Below are 21,103 nucleotides of genomic sequence, written 5' to 3'. Positions count from 1 at the left end.
TGACGCTAGCGCCGCTCAAGCTAACATGCTGAAAACAGCAGTGTGGACACTGGGGCCCAGGCAGCAGCTCCACCCGACCCCCCGCGCTGCCACCTGACCTGGTCTACTCAGCCATTTTTAGCACCCTAGCTTGAGTAGAGCTAGCATGAGTCCCTCCGTGCTGGCTGGGAGGCTCTTTGCAGTGTGGACTTACCCTTTGTGTTGCCTTCATGCACACGTGAATGGAAGATGGACAGAGATGCCAACACATGTGGTCCACACACAAACAATATCATGGTCACAAAAAGGAGTTGTGATGGCCACAGTGCCATGGACAGAGAGCCCTCTGACCTGCACCGCTGCTCAGGCACCAGAACACGATGACCCGTTGTACCAGTATTACAGTTACGTTGCTGTTAGTGATGAAGCTCTGCACTCACACTGGGTGGATATGACAGACTGTACAATTGAGTGGGGTTTCCCTAGATCGGCCCAGACACCTGGGCTCAGTTCTTTGCAGGGTCCACAATCTATTAAAAAACACCTAAACTGAACGTTGAAAACGTTTGCCAAATTTTCCACAAACCTAGGAAGAGCTTCTGATTCTGTAAGGTTTCCAGTTTCTTTTGGTTCTTTACTTCCTCCTGTCTACTGGGATGAGTCAAGCAGGCTAACGCTGAGGAAGTTACACCCAGCACACGCCCAGCCCATGAGGTTGCGAGCTGGAACTTTCAAAAGAGGGCTCACCCATGTTTGTGCAACACCCACCTTTCCTGTGCGGGGTCCTAATCTCTCTCAGTCTCTCTCACCCACCTTTAACAGAAGAGGGGATTAGAAAAGCTCTTATGTTTCTTTTTATATAAAGACCTCATGATGTATTGTTATTTGCTTGAGGGTCTTACCCATATCAAAACAGGACAGAATTAGACCAAGGCTCCAGCTAATCCAGTATCCCATCTCTGAAAAGATTCAATACCAGATGCAGCAGAGGAAGGCATTAGGTCCCTCGCCTTTATTCAATTATGGAATAATCTCTACAGAAGTTAATTTTCTTCCCCATTCTGGTCAGTCAGTGCCTGGCTTATGGCCAGAAGAATGCAGATTTGTCTCTCTGGTTTCCTTTGCCTATTTAATGTAACCATGGGTTTTCCCATTATCCATATAAACAGTTACTCCTTTTTGCAATTGCCTAGAATTATTTGCCTCAGTGACATCCTGTGCCAATGATTTACACGGGTTAAAATATATATTGGGGGGGACGGACATTTCCTTTTATCATTTTAAACTTGTTGCTTTTTAATTTCAATGTGTGCCTCCTTGTTCTTATAATATCAGAAAGGATAAATAAAAGCTCTCAATTTACCTCCTCTATCACATTACTTATTTTACATATCTCTAGCATAGCCCCTCTTATTTGTCTCTTCTACAAACTAAACATTTATCATCTTTTCAATCTCTCCCACCTCTGTTCATTCTCCAGACCCATATTTAGTCCCCTACTATTTCTTCTATATCATCATTTGTGAGATGGGATGACCACAACCCAATACAGCATTCAAGGCTGGAATGTATTATCCATTTATTTAATATGTACTTTGAGAGAAAGGATGGTCTAGTGGTTAGGCTCAGAGACCAGGAGCTGTGACATCCATGTTCAATTCCCAGTTCTCATACTCTGTGAGTTTGGGCAAGTAACTTAGGCTATGTCTACACTATGGACCTTACAGCAGCACAGCTGTACTGCTGCAGCTGCATCACTGTAAGGTCTTCCATGTAGCTGCTCTCTGCCAGCAAGAAAGAATTCTCCCGCTGGCATAATTAAACCACTCCCCAACAAGCGGTGGTAGCTACATGGCACTGTCCACACCAGCACTTCTGTCAGTGAAACGTATGTTGGTCAGGGGGGTGTTTTCTTCACACCCCGACTGACAAACGTTTTGCCAACGAAAGCGCTAGTATAGACACACCCTTGCGTGCTTCAGTTCCCCATTAGTACAACGGGAATAACAGGAATTCCCTACCTCACAGGGGTGTTCTGAGGATAAATACATTAAAGATTGTGAGGTGCTCAGATATTATAGTGATGGGGCCAGGTAAGTATAACAAGATATATATTCAGTATTATATTCGGTCTAATTATTTACACATCCTAGCATTTATTTGCTTTTTTGACACCGCTACACTATAAGCCAGGGATTGGCAACCTTTGGCACGTGGCCTGTCAGGGAAATCCACTGGCAGACTAGGACGGTTTGTTTACCTGAGGCATCCGCAGGTTCGGCCGATCACAGCTCCCACTGGCTGCAGTTCGCCGTTCCAGGCCAATGGGGGCTGCAGGAAATGGTGGCCAGCACATCCCTCGGCCCACGCCACTTCCTGCAGCCCCCATTGGCAGCGAACTGCGGCCAGCGGGAGCTGCGATCAGCCAAACCTGCGGACGCTACAGGTAAACAAACCGTCCCAGTCCGCCAGCGGATTTCCTGACAGGCCACGTACCAAAGGCTGCCGATCCCTGTTATAAGTCCATGTTCCTATTGAGATGCCCACAATGATGCCAGCTTTTTTCCTTGTTGATAGTTAATTTAGAACCCAGCATGATGTATGAGTATTTCAAATTATTCTTTCTGGTGTGCAAAACCTTGCACTAGTCAACAATGAATTTCATCTGCCATCATGCTGTCCAGTCATCTAGCTTAATTGGGTCCCTCTGGATTTCCTCAGAGTCTACTCTAATCTTAACTACCTTAAATATACTATCTGCTCATTTTTCCATCTCACTGCTCACCTCCTTTTTCAGATCATTAATGGAATATACTAAAAACATCAGACCTTATAGAGAACCTTGGCACACCCTACCATGAAAACTTTTGGTATGTTGAAAACTGACCATTTGTTCCTACTCTGTTTTCTGTCTCTTGATCAGTTTCTGAACCACAACAGTACTTTTCATCTCATCCCAAGACTACTTAGGTCAGGTGTACACTACCACGTAAGTCCACCTAACTTACATCGCTCAGGGGCATGAAAGACACACCCCCTTGAGCAACGCAAGTTACAGAGACCTAAACACTGTCCACAACGGCGCTATGTCGGTGGGAGACGCTCTCCTGCAGACATAACTTCTGCCTCACACAGAGATGGAATAATTATGACGACAGGGGAGTGCTCTGCCATCGGCATAGAGCGTCTTCACCAGATGTACTGGTGCACGGCAGCATTGGTGCAGCTGTGCCGATGTAGTGCTTCTAGTGTAGACCTGCCCTTAGTTTCCTTAATTCCTTAATATGTGGTATTTTGCCAAAGACTTTTCGAAAGTTCAAATAAAATTATATTTATGGGTTCCTCTTTTATTCACTGTTTCACTGACATTCTCAAGTTCTAGTAGATTGGCATCCTTTACGGATGCTATGCTTGTCTGTCTTATCACAGGTGTTTTATCATTCTGTTTTTTAATTACTGTTGCTTAGTTTCCCTGGTACTGGAGCAAGGCTCAATGGTCTGTAATTCCTAGGATCACCACTAGCACCTTTGTTAAAGTTCGGTGCAGTACTTGTTACTACACCAGGAGCCTGGGAGGTGCGTAAGTGAAATTAATCAAAGTCTCAATATTTATATGAGCACGTCAGCCAATACATTCTTTTGGAAGTCTTGGGAAACACCCCTGGTGGCTTGTTGCTCTTTAATTTAGCTGTTTGTTCCAAGGCCTCCACTTTTGATATGTCAATCTCTGACAGTGTCTCATCTTCATTACCTGAAAAGACTAGTTCCAGGGTAGGTATTTCCTCAATATCCTCTGTGATATGGAATGATGCAAAGAAATCAGTTAGTTTCTCTGCAATGCCCTTGTCGTCCTGATAGTCCAATTCTCTTGCTAGCTTCCTGGCTCATACATACTTGAGTAGTGGGCTCACTGCTGTTCAAATTTCCTCTCAGCCCTTCTAATTTTTCTTACATTTTACATACCATAGTTCATGCTCATTTCTATTGGCTTCAATTAACTTCGATTTTCAATACCTACGCACATACTGACCTCCATTAACACACACTTGCTTATGCCTGTAGCATTAATACTGTACCTAATAGGGTATCTTCAGGGTGGATATCAATGGTGGCGGGAGACATTGGCGCGTTGATAGCATTTTTGCCCTCTTCCTGCAGGTCGCTCACTGAAGAGAAGAAAGGAAAAAGAGAAAAAAAAAAAACTTTTGTAAACACAGAATTCTGTACTTTTTACACATATTTTTAGCTACAGTGGGAGAATATATCTGGCAGGCCCATTTCAAAGCGAGTCTACAGCTTATGGAAATAAGAACCACAGCTGCTGTGGAAAAGAATCAGAGATTAAAACATTTTGCCGTTTCATATTAAACAGCTGGTTAGCCTGGTGCTTTAGTGGAGGTTATTTTGCAGGAGTCTCGAGCTTGCTGTAAAGATGAACTCAGAATTTCCATTTCCCACACCAGGAAGTGTTCAGAGCTCTGTGGGCACTCTCTCAGTCTGGAGTAAAGATGGTTCCTTTTGTGCACCTCATGGGGCTGCACATGAGAGAGAAAGGGGAACTAAACACTAGTTGACTGGACTTCTATGACAATAAGAACAATCTTTTCCACCTGCAAGGATCACTATGTGCCACTGTAATTAACAAAAAGCCTGAAAGAACCCAAGGAAGACTTGAGAAACAGTAAAAGGGGTTTTAGTGAAACACTGGCATTGACATTATAAAAAGGCATAGTATGGGCTAGGCTACAGCAGTGGTTCTCAGACTGTTGTACTGGTGACCCCTTTCACACAGCAAGCCTCTGAGTGCGACTTCCCCTAATAAATTAAAAACACTTTTTTATATATTTAACACCATTATAAATGCTGGAGGCAAAGCGGGGCTTGGGATGGAGGCTAACGGCTTGCGACCCCCCAGGTAATAATCTCGCGACCCCCTGAGGGGTCCCAACCCCCAGTTTGAGAACCCCTGGGCTAGGGGATCAAGCATAAGACTGGAATCTTTAAACTTGAGCTCTAAACCCAAAGCTGTCACGGACCTCTCTGTAGGATCTTGGACAAGTCGCTCAACTAGTCTGTGTCTCTGTTCAGTCATCTGTAAAATGGATCTATAGAACAAGATTCCAGGATTGTCACTCTGTATGTCCCTCTGAAGCCTAGAATGACTGTTGAATCAGGGTGAAGCATGGCTGAGAGGTTTTTTTTGCCCAGAAAATCACTGGGTTCAATTATACCAGCATTCACGGTCTGCTACCATCCAGTTTTTAAGTTCTTAGCCATTTTGACTTTATGAATTACACCTGTGTGACAGTAAGGTATGTATCTATGATAGTCCAAGAGTCCTACACCGCTGCGATATCAGCAGTAACTCAACCAATCACCACCCTTTCTTTACAGCTAATTTTCATTCAACAACAATTTCATTGGTTGTATGAGGGAGACTGAAGAGATGGTGGATTACTTGGTGTAGCTGTCACAGTTCCTCAAAACCACCCGCACAACATCACAACCAGCACATACAATAACCCAAACATACCCATAACCCTCATGGCAACACCACCATCCCCATCCCATTCACAACTCACACAAATCAACAAGTCTCCCAGCACAATCCTCCTAGAAACAAATCAACAAAACTGACATGCATCATAACCCCAAACATCTCTCTGAAGCCTAGAATGTCTGTTGAGTCAGTATGAACCAACGGAAATGGCTACAGGCATGGCTGAGAGCCCTTTTTGTTTAGCGTATCACCAGGTTCAATCAGCCTTGGGATGTTCAGCTATTTACAGCTTTTTTTAGTTTTTGGTTTTTTTTTTTAAAACACACAACTTTACAAATTACACTGCTGCAGCAGCATGGCCTTTCAGCTACTAATATTAACATACCTAACTCTCACCAGTGTTGGATGGAATAACAGTGTTTGTGCACAGCTAGAAGAAAAGCAAAAAGATTGTATGTGCTATTAGTACCATCACACGCTATTAACAGGTAGCACCTTAAAGCGCCTATGGATAACAAAATCCACCACTTATTTTAATTTAAAGGAACAGATGGGATTGAAATAAGACAAAAGCGCTGTACAAGGAAACTATGTAGGCTACTGGAACCCACAGAAGCTCAGTGCAGTGCTCTGCGGATCTCCAGTAGTGGCTGGTCACATATAGAGATTGATGAGCCTGCTACAGCCTTGGCTAACAGAGCTGGATTATTTTAGCTCAAGAAGAAGAGGTTCATGCTTCTAGATCCAGAGGCACCATGTTCAATCTCTGCTGACAACAACCCACTTCAGGGCCTGGTGCTACACTGAATTTAGGGGTGGATAAAGTCCAGGAAAAATAAAAACCCACGATCAATCTTCACCCCCCAGGTTGAAGCTTGGATAACTTTTGCTGCTGCTGTCATTTTCAGTTTCACGTCTTTCTGCACTGCATGGTCATGGTGAGGAGTGAAAGTGGAAATGCCAAAATATCATGAGAAAGCAGCTCTTGCAGTATTTCGGACCCATCTGAAGGCAGCAGTAGAATTAAAGTAGAATCCTTAGGATCTGGTCTCCCTGGGCTATCACGCTTTGAAGGAAGATCAATAACTCAGGAGTGGAAAAAAGAAAATTATCAAGAACAGTGGGAGTCAGCAAGGGACTATGGGATAGGGAAGAGATAGGACCTATGTAAGGGGGAAAAATCTCAAAATTATGGTGGATCCTGGTCCTATTTAACCTTAATCTGCTTTTACCATGAAGTGCTAGTAATCTACTGTTCTCATGAGATTAACAGACCAAGAAAAAGTTAGGATACATTAGGGTGCCACAAAAGCTGCCACATTTATGGATGCTTCTCCCAACTTTTTAGGTTTGCCTATTGTAACCCACACACCTCCTGGGTGTGATGTTCTGTCCCATATAGTGGCACTGAGACCACTTAGAGAGAGATTAATGAGTCTGCTCTACAGCCTTAACTAACAGCCATATGGCTTTTACCTCATGCAGTAGAGGCTCATGCATATATCTCCAGAGGTCCCAGGTTCGATCCTGCCCACCGACAACCGGGGTCTGTCAGCATTATGCTATCACCTGCTTCACATAGTATTGGCCACTGAGGACGGGTGTGGTGGACAGGGATACAAAGACCTAGGTTCCAAGGCACAGTAAAAGCAGAACTTTAAGTTTGTAGATAACCAGTCCTTCTCCAACCTACCAAAAAAGTGAAACATCACTCCAGGAGTTACAAGAATGTTTTCATTGTCTGTGCAGGAGACTACACGGGAAGCCCAAACCCATGAGGCTCTTTTGGGGCAAAGCAAGGATTTCCATATAAACAGGGAAATAACCACAAACTCAACAGAGCAGTCCTTTCCTGGGGAAAAAGGCAATCTAAACCCCACCCATCTCCCATCAGGCAGTTCTTTTAAAAATAGATCTCTACTCCCTTTCCTGTAGTGAGATCAACCCATATACTCTAACCATTTGTATATATATTACACATATTATAAAGTCCCAAGTCACCACTCTCCACCTCCCACACCATACAGAAAGAGGTTAACAGAGAATTAGAATGCTTGGGACACACAAGCGATAATCTCTGTGCAACATTTCACTGGCAGCCAAAGAGAAGGCACTTAAAACCATTTATCACTTTTCCTAATGAAGATTCCAAGAGGTGAACTAGTTTCTGCTTTCTGGCAGGCTATCAAGTAAGTATAAATTCCCTGAATGCCACACGTTGTCCTTATGGCCCCAGAAGCAGCAAATGCCAGATTCATATATTTTGAGAGCCGATGGATTAAGATCCACGTTAAAGTGATCTGCTAGAGTTAATATGCAACAAGAGTGTATCCTGCCAGTAATAAGGTACAGATCACTTTTGGTATTGTATACTTCTTGCAAAAGGACAGGAGCAAAACTGCATTCTCTACTATATATGGAATATGCTGTATATACTGTAGCTTTTTACCTAAACATATTTAATTTAAAAAAGACACTAAGGATTTTATTATTTTTTTCAAAATTCCTCTAAACAAAAAATCGGAGAACTAAAAAGTCACATGCTAAGTTGAGTGTCTTGTCATAGCATGACATCCTCTCTGTGTGTCCACTTAGGGCTCAGTCTTGCAAACCCTTATTCCCTTAAGTACTCCTTACATTGAGAAGTCAATGGAAATACACATGCAAGTAGGAATAATCACAAATAAGGTTTTGCAGATCTGGAACATGGAGATTTTCAAAGCTTCCCTAGAGATTTGGACACCCAAATCCCATTCAATCAAGTTGCCTTTGAAAATCTCAGCCTAAATTACTAACTCTTCATGGCAGAAGTTTTATCTTCATTATTAGTAGCATTTACACCATTACTGTAGCACCCAAAATCTTCCATCAGGACCAGGGCCTCCCTGCAATGAATGTTGGGGAAAGATAGATGATGAGACAGTCATTGCCGTGGAGAGCACATTTATTTTAAAGTACCTGGCACCCACTGTGTGCTAAATAAATAAACAAGATGCTTTCAGAAAACTACATTTAAACAAGGCTTGGAAGGATTTGATCTTTTTAATCGGTAAATGTCAGCAATCATCTTACACGTACACACACACGCAACTGAGAAAAAGTATTTCCATCACTAATCATCAAAATTTACAGAACAGGAAAGTCAAAAAAATGCTATTTGAGAACTTATTAGGGTTTGATTTAAGGATATTTACTTTATATGTTTTTGACATCTGATGTTGTATCAGGTTATAAAGCTTAACATTTTGAATCACATCTGCTGCCATTAAAGCATTATTGTCTGACTTCCCCCCATAATTTCCCACAACTCTGACAACTTAAATTGAAAAAAACGCTTAAAAATAATCATCGCTATTATCCATCGAAATTGTCCAAAAAAATCAAATTCTGCCAAGCCTACTTCTAAAAGGCAGCTAAGTTGCTTTTATATCCCCAGGAGTTTGATTCAAAAAGGAAGCTCTCTGACCAAAGTAGATAAGGAAGGAGATATTTTTAAAATGCAAAAATTACATTTTGAAATCAAAACAAAATAAAGTATTTTCAGCAAATAAAATCTCCTTTCCACAACACCACTTCTATGGCTAAGGGCTCAAAAACAGATAAGGAAAAAGTTAAAGGTGGAAATAAATGCAGTCATGCATTATGCACCCAGTGCCCATCTCACACACAGTTGAAGAAACATGTTTGCTCTTAAAAGCCAATTTGCTGGGCTGAATTCCACAAGAGCAAAAGCTTCAGAAATAGGACAGAACCAAGTGCCTAGTCAGAGCAAAGTGCTGCCATTTCAATAAAGCAAATTCTAAAAGACAGTCCCGCAGACAGAGACTCACTTACAGAAAGCCAGAAGCTCACAGCAAGAACTCTGCTCCACACGGGTAGCTTACAAACCTTAGAGTTTTGTGCATGACAAATCCTTTTGCATACCTCCTTTTTTTCGTTTTTTACAAAGCAGCCCTGCCATTTTGGCTCCCTACAGTATGCGATGGTCCGGAGCGTACCTCTGCAGTGCAGTATGGACAGTGCAAATGTTAAAGGAAGAGTGGCAGCTGGACAGGGACTGACATGCCTGGCCAGTCAAACTTGGGTTAATTTGGTCATGGTGACTTGGGAGGAGAGAGCAAGACAGCAGCAGTTATGCGGAGGGGAGAGTAGGGGGAGAAAAAATACTTTGCTTGGTAGCCTGAAATTCAAGAAGGATGAACTCCCAGCATGGAATTGGCAACATAGCTCATGTTCTGTAAGAGAGACAAAAGAAGCCATAAGTCCATCGCGGTCAGCTCGGGGCAACAGTTGACACACGATTTTTAAAGGTAGCACTTAGCCCACAAGAAGTCCCTGGTGACAGTCATCTTTGCCCATTAGCCAGGGCACAGTCACATTCCCCCACTGTCAAGCAATCACAATGGCTTATCAAAGAGAATACTGAAGTGCAGAAAGGAATGAGAGGTTCAAAAGGCACTGATCAATTATGCAGATAGTCAGAGACCTAATAGCAGGTCTTATTTCATCATCTTCCATTCCCCTGTGTGGCTATGTTTGCTTTGAGGTTTAAGCTTCAGTTTTATCATAATATTCCACATGCCAGAGTTTCTGAAAAGAAGAAACTGTCCCAGGAAAGCAAATAAAATGAAGCTGCAAAGTTCAGATCAGGATTATTCACAATTCTAGTGCATATGCCTGTGTGAATATGTATTTGCTGGGGTACTCTCAACATGGTGAACTCTGAAGTGTATTCATAGGGTTTTTTGGTAACAATTCTGTGTCACCGCTTTCCCCTCCACACCAATATTGTTAATCAGATACAGCAATGAAGCAGGAGGGGAAAAATAACTTACAACACACATACAAAAGAGACCAAGACAACTCAAAAACACACAACGGAGACAGCAACAAAAAAACCAATTATTCAAGATTGAGCGATGTATCCATTTCTGGGAAGAACCCAATAGATGTTTTAATAAAGACCCACAAAAGTTATGCAAAAATATTCAGTCTAGCTGAGACAAGTTTCACGAGTCTCCAGATAACAGAGGCCATCTGAAAAGGGCTTGCCAGGGTAGCTATTGTATACCTATAGAGCTATACCAGCAAACCCCCCTTGTGGAAAAGCACCTTATACTGGCAAAAAAGGAGTTGCCTTTTAACCAGTATAGCTTATACCAGCTCCTCAAATGGGAAAAACTCTACTGGCAAAAGGACTTTTGTGGCAGTAAAACTGCATCTACACTACACTAGGATTTTTGCTGGCATAGCAAAGTGATTTCCCCCCCCCCCACACTCCTACCAGACACAGCTATGCCAGCAAAACATTCTAGTGTAAACCAGCCCTCAGCCAGAATGGGGGAAAGCTAACTTGCTTCTTCTGAGTCATGAGGATTGGTCTCACTCCTGATTCACATCTGGTCTGTAGTAATGTGAGAGACTCTGCTAAACAGTTATAGCCCCCGAGTCAAATTTTCAAAAGCCTGTGACTTAGAAGCCTGTTGATTAGGTGTGAGAATTTTTACTGATATAATTATACCGACATAAGCCCTGGTACAGACTGGTATAAGTGTGCCTTATACCAGTATAGCTTATTGTGCTTCCTAAACTAGAGTAAGCTATACTGGTATAACTGCATCCACACTGGGGGGGGGGTAGGGGGAGGGCGGTTGGTGCTCTAACTATATTAGTTAATGTAGCAAAACTTTCTAGTGGAGACAATCCCTAAGCAGGGCCGGCTTTAGGAAGTGCGGGGCCCGATTCGAATACCCGGCAGCAGTCCAAGTCTTCGGCGGCGGGTCCTTCACTCGCTCCAGGTCTTCCACCACCAAAATGCTGCCAAAGACCCAGACCACCGCCGGGTGAGTAAAAATTAAAAAGTTAGGCGCTCTTCTTTAGGGCGCGGGGCCCGATTCGGGGGAATCGACCTAAAGCCGGCCCTGTCCCTAAGTCCTATTTACAAAAGTGATTTAGAAGCCTACATTCCACTGACAGTCAATGAGACCTAGGTACCTAAGAATTCCACCCTAAGTCCCATTGAAAGTCCTAAATGCCTATCTCATTTTGAAAACAGGACATAGGCACTTTTGAAAAACGTACTTCCATTTTTGCAATCAGATCCATGTAGGCAGACATTAGAACATAAGAACGGCCATACTGGGTCAGACCAAAGGTCCATCCAGCCCAGTATCCTGTCTGCCAACAGTGGCCAATGCCAGTGCCCCAGAGGGAGTGAACCTAACAGGCAATGATCAAGTGATCTCTCTCCTGCCATCCATCTCCACTCTCTGACAAACAGAGGCTAGGGACACCATTCCTTACCCATCCTGGCTAATAGCCATTAATGGACTTAACCACTATGAATTTATCCAGTTCTCTTTTAAACACTGTTATAGTCCTAGCCTTCACAATCTCCTCAGGTAAGGAGTTCCACAAGTTGACTGGGCACTGTGTGAAGAATTACTTCCTTTTATTTGTTTTAAACCTGCTGCCCATTAATTTCATTTGGTGGCCCCTAGTTCTTATATTATGGGAACAAGTAAATAACTTTTCCTTATTCACTTTCTCCACACCAATCATGATTTTATATACCTCTATCATATCCCCCCTTAGTCTCCTCTTTTCCAAGCTGAAAAGTCCTAGCCTCTTTAATCTCTCCTCATATGGGACCTGTTCCAAACCCCTAATCATTTTAGTTGCCCTTCTCTGAACCTTTTCTAATGCCAGTATATCTTTTTTTGAGATGAGGAGACCACATCTGTACACAGTATTCAAGATGTGGGCTTGCCATGGATTTATATAGAGGCAATAAGATATTCTCCATCTTATTCTCTATCCCTTTTTTAATGGATTCCTAAAATCCTGTTTGCTTTTTTGACTGCCGCTGCACACTGCATGGACGTCTTCAGAGAACTATCCAGGATGACTCCAAGATCGTTTTCCTGATTAGTTGTAACTAAATTAGCGCCCATCATACTGTATGTATAGTTGGGGTTATTTTTCCCAATGTGTGTTACTTTACATTTATCCACATTAAATTTCATTTGCCATTTTGTTGCCCAATCGCTTAGTTTTGTAAGATCTTTTTGAAGTTCTTCACAGTCTGCTTTGGTCTTAACTATCTTGAGCAGTTTAGTGTCCTCTGCAAACTTTGCCACCTCACTGTTTACCCCTTTCTCCAGATCATTTATGAATAAGTTGAATAGGATTGGTCCTAGGACTGACCCTTGGAGAACACCACTAGTTACCCCTCTCCATTCTGAGAATTTACCATTTATTCCTACCCTTTGTTCTTACCCTGCCTTTTAACCAGGTCTCAATCCATGAAAGGATCTTCCCTCTTATCCCCTGACAACTTAATTTACATAAGAGCCTTTGGTGAGGGACCTTGTCAAAATCTTCCTGGAAATCTAAGTACATTATATCCACTGGATCTCCCTTATCCACATGTTTGTTGACCCTTCAAAGAACTCTAATAGATTACTAATACACGATATCCCTTTACAGAAACTATGTTGACTTTTGCCCCCAACAATTTATGTTCTTCTATGTATCTGACAATTTTATTTTTTACTATTGTTTCAACTAATTTGCCATTACTGACATTACTTATTGGTCTGTAATTGCCGGGATCACCTCTAGACCCTTTTTAAATATTGGCGTTACATTAGCTATCTTCCAGTCATTGGGTACAGAAGCCAATTTAAAAGGACAGGTTACAAACCCTAGTTAATAGTTCCGCAATTTCACATTTGAGTTCTTTCAGAACTCTTGGGCGAACGCCATCTGGTCCCGGTGACTTGTTACTGTTAAGTTTATCAATTAATTCCAAAGCCTTCTCTAATGACACTTCTATCTGTGACAATTCCTCAAATTTGTCACCTACAAAGGACAGCTCAGGTTTGGGAATCTCCCTAACATCCTCAGCCGTGAAGACTGAAGCAAAGAATTAATTTAGTTTCTCCGCAATGACTTTACAGTCTTTAAGTGCTCCTTTTGTATCTTGATAGTCCAGGGGCCCCACTGGTTGTTTAGCAGGCTTCCTGTTTCTGATGTACTTAAAAAACATTTTGTTATTATCTTTTGAATTTTTGGCTAGCTGTTCTTCAAACTCCTCTTTGGCTTTTCTTATTACATTTTTACACTTAATTTGGCAGTGTTTATGCTCCTTTCTATTTACCTCACTAGGATTTGACTTCCACTTTTTAAAAGATGACTTTTTATCTCTCACTGCTTCTTTTACATGCTTGTTAAGCCACGGCTCTTCTTTAGTTCTTTTACTGTGTTTTTTAATTTGGGGTATACATTGAAGTTGGGCCTCTATTATGGTGTCTTTGAAAAGTGTCCATGCAGCTTGCAGGGATTTCACTCACTGTACCTTTTAATTTCTGTTTAACTAACCTCCTCATTTTTGCATAGTTCCCCTTTCTGAAATTAAATGCCACAGTGCTGGGCTGCTGAGGTGTTCTTCCAACCACAGAAATGTTAAATGTTAAATGCTATTATATTATGTTCACTATTTCCAAGTGGTCCTGTTATAGTTACCTCTTTGACCAGATGCTGCGCTCCACTCAAGACTAAATCGAAAATTGCCTCTCTCCTTGTGGGTTCCTGTACCAGCTGCTCCAAGAAGCAGTCATTTAAAGCAGGGGTCCCCAACCTTTTCAGGACCAGGGACCGGTCATGCCTGCGGAGGGAGCGCTCGTGCCTGCGGGAGGTCCACCGGCTACTGTTGAGCTGCCGCAGGTATGACTGCGGACGGTTCGCTGGTCGCGCGGCTCAGCTGGACCGCCCGCAGGCATGCATGCGGCCGCACAACCCGCGCGGGTGGACCTCCCGCAGGCGTGCCTGTGGGCGGTCCAGCTGAGCCGCGCGACCAGCGAACCGTCCGCAGTCATGCCAGCGGGAGGTCCACCGGAGCCCCGGGAGCAGCGGACCTCCCGCAGGCATGACTGCGGAGGGAGCGCTCGTCCCGCGGCTCAGGTAGACCTCCCGCAGGCACGGCTGCGGAAGGTCCACTGGGTCGGTTCGCGGCCCGGTTTGTAAGAGGCCGCGGACCGGTACCGGGCCGCGGACCGGGGGTTGGGGACCCCTGATTTAAAGTATCGAGAAATTTTGTCTCTGCATTTCATCCAGACCTACTGGGGTTCCCCATGGGCATGGGGTCTAACGTTGCCAACCCTCCAGGATTGCCCTGGAGTCTCCTGGAATTTACATCGATCTCCCAGTGACTATTGAAAGCAATCCAGGAGATTTTAATAGGATATTTTAAGAAAATGGCATTACATCATTTTGGGGAAAAAAATCTCCCGGAATAACTTCAGTCAGAGTTGGCAACCCTCATGGTGTCTCATCTGTGTGGGTCCAGTTGCAGGATCAGGGCTTATGCTTGTTCCAGTGTCTGGCCATCAGTTGGCCAAAACACACACACACTTCTTTGGGGGAAGAGGGGGAGGGGAGACATATTCCAGTATTGCCAACCCCAAACAAAAAAATCATGACCTAGGCCCCCCAAAATAATGCGATTTTAATAAATTCAGAGTTCATTGCCTTCTAACTTCTGTGTCTTTTTTGCTGCACTCTTGTCATGTTTTCAGGCTTTTCTCTGCAACCAGAGGACAAGAAGTTTCTTTGTAACATAATTAAATAAATAATTAGTAAAAGAAATGAAAGCTGCGATTCTCCTGTAATCCCCTGAAGAACAATGTGAGTAGGGTAAGGCCATGAGGCTTGCGATAAATCACCTGAGTTGACAACAGTTAGATACTCCAAATTATTTAGCTCTAGGGTCCCTATTCTAGCCCAATGGTTCCCAAACTGGGGTTCGTGAACCCCAGGGGGTTTATGAAATGTTACAGGGGATTCTTGGAAAAAAAATTCCCTAATGGCGGCCAGAGCTGTCCCTAGGGACCCTAGGCAGCAAGGGGCCAGCAGTCTGGAGCCCCTGGACTTCCAAGAGCTAAGAGGATCAAAGCAAGCATATCTATCACACTGAGGAGATTTAAACTTCAAGACTCCTTATAAGAAATGGAAAGGGAAGTGGATATTTTTTGCTGTTTTTAAAATTAAATAGGCAGCTAGTGTTGTTTTTTAAATTATTATAACAAACAAGTTTAAGCTTTATTGTAACATGCATTGTTTGCCTGGACTGCTCAAGACCTGAATGCTTGTGCAGGAGGAACTCTGAGTTGGCTTCTTAAATACCTTCATGCTGTTTCACATCTGATACTCCTTGATGAAACATTGAATAAGCCTATTATAAGACAAGGCTCCTAAGTGATACAAACTAAGAAAGTGAGATCTTGGAAGAGTGTTGCCATTTTCATAATGTAATACTACTACTATAATGATAAATAAGAACATAAGAATGGCCCTACTGGGTCAGACCAAGGGTCCAACTAGCCCAGTATCTTGTCTTCCAGGTGCCCTAGAGGGAATGAACAGGACAGGTAATCATCAAGTGATCCATCCCCTTTCGCTCATTCCCAGCTTCTGGCAAACAGAGGCCAGGAACACAATAATAAATCGTGTGTAATAAGCATATTATAAAAACAAATGTTATATTTCCAAGTTCACTGCTTTTATAATTTATACTCAGGTAAATGAGAAGATCCCTGGAAATATTCATTTTTAAGAGGGGGTTTGCGAGACTTGACATTTTAGTGAAAGGGGTACACAGGCTGTTAAAGTTTGGGAACCACTGTTCTAGCCCAATACCCTGTAATATAACAAGTTAGGTGCTCAGTACAACACAGCAAAAAAAAAGGAAATCAAAGGTAGCAGAAAAGCAGCAGTGAGAAGTCCTCAACCCCAGTTAAGTGTTTTAGGACTCACCGAGACCTATACCTGTTCTAGTCTGAACTTACTATGGCTTTAAAGATCAGTGCCCTGGAATGGACTACACTCTCATGCTGCTGTCATGGGCATTCAGACAGCAGCAAGACTCTCCCCTCCTTCCTTTGGCATGCATGGTGCCTCTTCTCAGGCACCAAGAGTCATGAGATAAGGAAAATTAAACAGCACAGGCTGGGATTTGAAAAGGGAAATAGGAGACACCCACATTAGCCTCCCAGGAAATGCGTCCTGTGAGATTTCCAAGGAAAATGCAGAGGCGGTCATTCAAAACCCAGGACATCATCCTTGTAAATCAAACAGTGCAGTGGTTTACAGAATCCCCTTTACTTGCACATTGTCTCTAAAGAGCCCAATCCTCCCTTCCGCAACTGACACGAACTTGTGCCTTACCTCTCCAGTAGTTCCACTGAAATCAGAGTGCAAGCAAGAGTGGCAGAATTTAGCCCTTACATTTTAATCTCTTCACAGCAGGGACCTCACTTCTATCATTGCCTCGGGCCTGCACGTACAGTGGCACTACTGAAATAGTAAATAACAAAGAATCGTCAAGTGGCCAGTGGGTTTGTCAGACACCATGGAAGCTGCCCTAAATCATCCAGGCAACAGAGCATTCTCTGGCTTAAGGGATTCCCACAGTGGCATAGGGCCATAAGCCACACTGCTCTCAATCTCAGTGAAGGGGCCATGGCTAGGACATCCATAGGCCCTAACAACCCTCAGATGCCATAACAGGCCCTGGTGATCATTGACAGCCAACACTATATAGTTGTGCTGACTGACCTGGCCTTATCAACTTAAACTAATATACTGGCTGGACTGTATATCCACATGCCATGCTGTACAGTTTACACCCACAATAGTAAGTTGTGCTGTTAAAGGCACTTCAGTTCCAAATAGCTGGCTGCTTCAGTGCAAAAGAATGCACACAACTGCCCAGAATGAAAGTGATCAGTAGCAAGAAAGTGAAAGCGCCAATGAGATTTTCAAGCATTTCTCAAGAGGCATGAAAGTGAACTTTAAACTCAGCTTGAACCCAGTAAAACAAAACAAACAAAAAAAAGGAGTTCCAATTAGGCAAATTCCACTACCCATGAAGGTAGGAACAATTTGATTTCAACACGAAATACTTGCTTATCTGTGTCCTCAATAACGTCAGCATCATTAACACTGTGTTAGTGTTTTAGGATACAGTGCAGGCCACCTTTAACTCACCACCATTAATGTTCTTGTTACAAAGGGCGATCACTAACTCTCAGCTGAAAATTTCCATCAAAACAGTCTTTCAGTGGAAAATTATGTTTGACAAAACAAAATTTTCCACCAAAAAGAGTGTCTGTTTTCCATGGAATATTTCAATTTTTCACCAAAATATTTTGACTCTGACAAAATCTTCTGGTTTTTGAGTTTTCAGCAAAAACTCGGAAAATTTCCATGGAAAATTTTAAGAAAAATCTTTTTTTTCTATTATTGTTGAAAACTGCCATAGAAAAAAAATAATTCAGTCTAGCTGTATTCAGGATGTAAATTCAGTACGATTGTGATGTGACAGAGCCCCAAAGGGTACATCTACATTACAATAAAACATCTGTGGCTGGCCCATGTCAGCTGACTCAGATTGTGGGGCTATAAAACTGCATCGTAGACATTTGGGTTTGGGCTGGAGAACGAGCTCTGGGACCACTCGAGAGCCCAGTCATGATGGAAGAACCATACACTGTTTGGGGCCTTCGGATGCTTTTCCTTTGCAATATAGTTAAGCAGCATTTCTTTTCTATAGCTGAAATGCCCACTGACACACTGAGTCAAAGAAACAGGAACTTAGGACAGATGAATGAAGTCTCAAAATTGATTTCTATTTTTAGCCCATAAACAAATATCTCCATACCCTCAAATAAAAGCATGTGTCCAGCTCTTTTCCCTGACAGAATCTGCTTTTAAGGATTCAGCAGTTATGAATCCTTTTAAATACACCAAAAAGATATTAAACTTGTTACCTGAACTAAGCAGAATGGGACCAGGACAACTGGGAAGATATTGCTGAAATGAACACTGATCTGGTCCTTATGTAGCTATGGGGCTTAATGAGGATCAGCATGTGGATAAAAATTAAAGAAAATAGAGGGGCTCAAATTCTGTAACAGGCTCTACTGGTCCGTTGATCACTATTTTTTGTTTTGTTTTGTGTGTGTCAGTCGTCATTTCAACTATAGAAAAGAAATAGCCTCTTACCTACATTGCAAAAGAAAAGCATACATAAGTCCCTAGCAGTGAATGGTTCGTCCCTAACTCAAGAAGAGAAAGAAACAAGAGTTCCCCTCATTTAGATAAAGTCGTCACAGGTCAACAATCCCAGCTCCTTCATTTATAATATATTTAACTCTCCCCGTACATCATGGAAGTTTGCCTGGGATGCTTTGTTACTGTCACAATTAAATCGCCTGCATGGCAGTTGATCTTTTTTGTTCTTCTGCACTTTGGAACAGAAAGTTATTCAAAACAAGCTTGACAAGGGAACATGGGTCAGGAATGTCCTACTAACATCCCGTATTAATTGTTCTCGATGTAGGAACCTTCCTCCTATGTTTCCTGCTTATCTCCACCTCTTCCCCAGTTTTGAATGCATGCCCCTAGAGAAGAGGTGATTATTTAAGGACGACTGATAACTAGCCATCTTCTCCGCTAGCTTATTCACTGCTACCTAGTAAATGGGAAACTCTCCCAAGCAAATGAAAGCCATCCATTTCTAGAATTTGAACATTTTTAAAGGAGAAAAATGTGTCTGTACAGCACCTAGCACAATGGGGTGAGGGTCCATGAGTGGAACTCCTAGGCACTAGCACAATACAAATAATAAAGCTTCTGTCCTTCAAGACGTGAAGTGAATGGAGCCAATGAAGTATCAACTTCCTGAGCCTGCAAATGGATTGCTTCAGTCCATGAGTTTGCAGGCAGGCAGGCAGAGGGTGGGCTGAAATGATGCCTAGAATTTGTGCTGGCTCCCAGCACAGGGGTGAATTTCACCCTGAAAGAACACTGACAGCAATTACTAAAATAAATTTCTATTTAGAGGTTAGGACATTTATTCCCTCCACCCTTGCTCAGTTAAAGTTCTGCCTTAAAAAGCAGAAGAGATTTTCCACTTATTAAACAAGGGTGCGTTGGTGGTGGAATGGATGTGGTGGTTGGTCTTCGTTGTTTCCCACTGCCTCCTGTATGAATAACAGGAACCTTGCATTTGAGAGAGGGAGGCAGAGTCTGAAAGTTGCCTGTTAAAACATTAAGGAAAGAGAAAGTCTAATGTGCAGAGGAAAGCTATGTGGGGAGACTTACTGAAATAAATCTGTCATCCTTTAGTATCCCTGCACTGGCCTTGGGCAACATCAATACTCCCTTTGGAGATGCTTGTTCTTCCCTCCTTCCCCTACCTTGCTATATAGTTAATAAAGAGGTTATTTTAAATTTAGTACAGCAAATTCTATATAAAGTATTGCGTATTACTATGTAATCCACCATACTACTTTGACTTCTACTCCAAATAAAAGTTCAAAGAGATTTATCAGAATGAATTAATCTGCACAGACATTTTTATTACTGTATTATCATCTCTGTTTTTAAAAAGATAATAGACACTGAGTCTCTGAGGGCAAAGTTTGGAACCCAAGTTAGGCACCTAAATAAGGGGCTCATTTTCAGATGTGCTGACACCCCCAATTCCCATTGAGCAATGAGTGCTGAGCACCTCTAAAATCAGGCCACTGACATGAGCACCCAAGTTTCTAAATTTTGGTCACAGTGACTAGCAAAGGACAAATCAGCCAGTTAACCAGCAGAGCCAGGAATGTAACTGAAGAGTTCTAACACAATCTATTCATTTTACTCTCTCGTCACACAGCACCACCCCCAATCTGGCCCCAAATAAGGGCTCAATGCTGCAAACACTACCACTTGTTACCATTAGCACTTCCCACTGAAGTTAGTGTGATTCCACAAGGTAGTAAACATTACAATGAGTAGTATTTGCAGAAACAGACTCGAGAATAAACATTTCCCCAGCCTTCTCAGTTGGATACAGATCATCAGGAGTAGTTGTACATGCTTCAGCTTATTGCTTTTCTTCTCCTATTTGTTCTAATTGATATAAAGTGTTTTGCAGAATTTTATAATAAGCATACATATGTGTAAACATTTGCACACGTCAAATGTTTTTTTCTGAATATGTCAAGAGAAATCAAAGGCAACAGGACTCACTGATGAAGGCAATGACAGCAGATAAACACCGGTAGTAGCAAGAAAATGGCACTCTCCAGTTCAGCCTGCGATATGGAAGTCAAGAAAGAAGCCGTGTGCTATATATGAATTTGCATCTACAGCTATGACTTGCAATTCCAGGAAAGCAACTCTTTTTGGTGCAGAAAAGTGACTCTGCAGGAAAAGTACACTGAAGATAACAGATGCTGCAAACCACAAATATATGTTGTCTCTGAACTGTTACTAACAGCTCTAGATGCACAAACATCAACTAAAAAGGAAAGGTAGTCTTGCTTTGGGTTTTTGCTAAAACAAACAAACAAACAAACCTTACAATTCAGATATTTAACTCAACTAATTTTAGGGTTTTATAGTAAAAACTGGGTCTGAACCCAGTACAATGTAAATAAGGTCCAGCCTAGGGATGGGCAGACTATTTCACAAGGTTGGAAACCACACCCAAAAACTCAACTAAAGCTTTCAAAGTGTTTACCACCTCTTCCTGTCCCAAAGCAGCGAAACAGCAGCAGCCAGAGTCTA

General features: G+C 42.5%; 1 protein-coding gene across 1 annotated transcript in view; it reads right to left on the bottom strand.

Moving 5' to 3' along the window:
• PARVB (parvin beta) overlaps window positions 1–21,103 on the bottom strand; it is a 102,891-nt gene that overhangs the window by 62,744 nt on the left and 19,044 nt on the right. Inside the window, exon 2 of the mRNA XM_044994779.1 lies at window positions 4,056–4,145. Within this exon, the coding sequence (XP_044850714.1) occupies window positions 4,056–4,145 (90 nt within the window). The remainder of the gene's footprint in view (window positions 1–4,055; window positions 4,146–21,103) is intronic.

The sequence above is a fragment of the Mauremys mutica genome, chromosome 1 (genome assembly GCF_020497125.1).
Source record: "Mauremys mutica isolate MM-2020 ecotype Southern chromosome 1, ASM2049712v1, whole genome shotgun sequence".
Taxonomy (NCBI): domain Eukaryota; kingdom Metazoa; phylum Chordata; order Testudines; family Geoemydidae; genus Mauremys; species Mauremys mutica.
The sequence above is the reverse complement of the archived record's forward strand: the minus strand, read 5'-3'. Positions and strand labels throughout refer to the sequence as shown.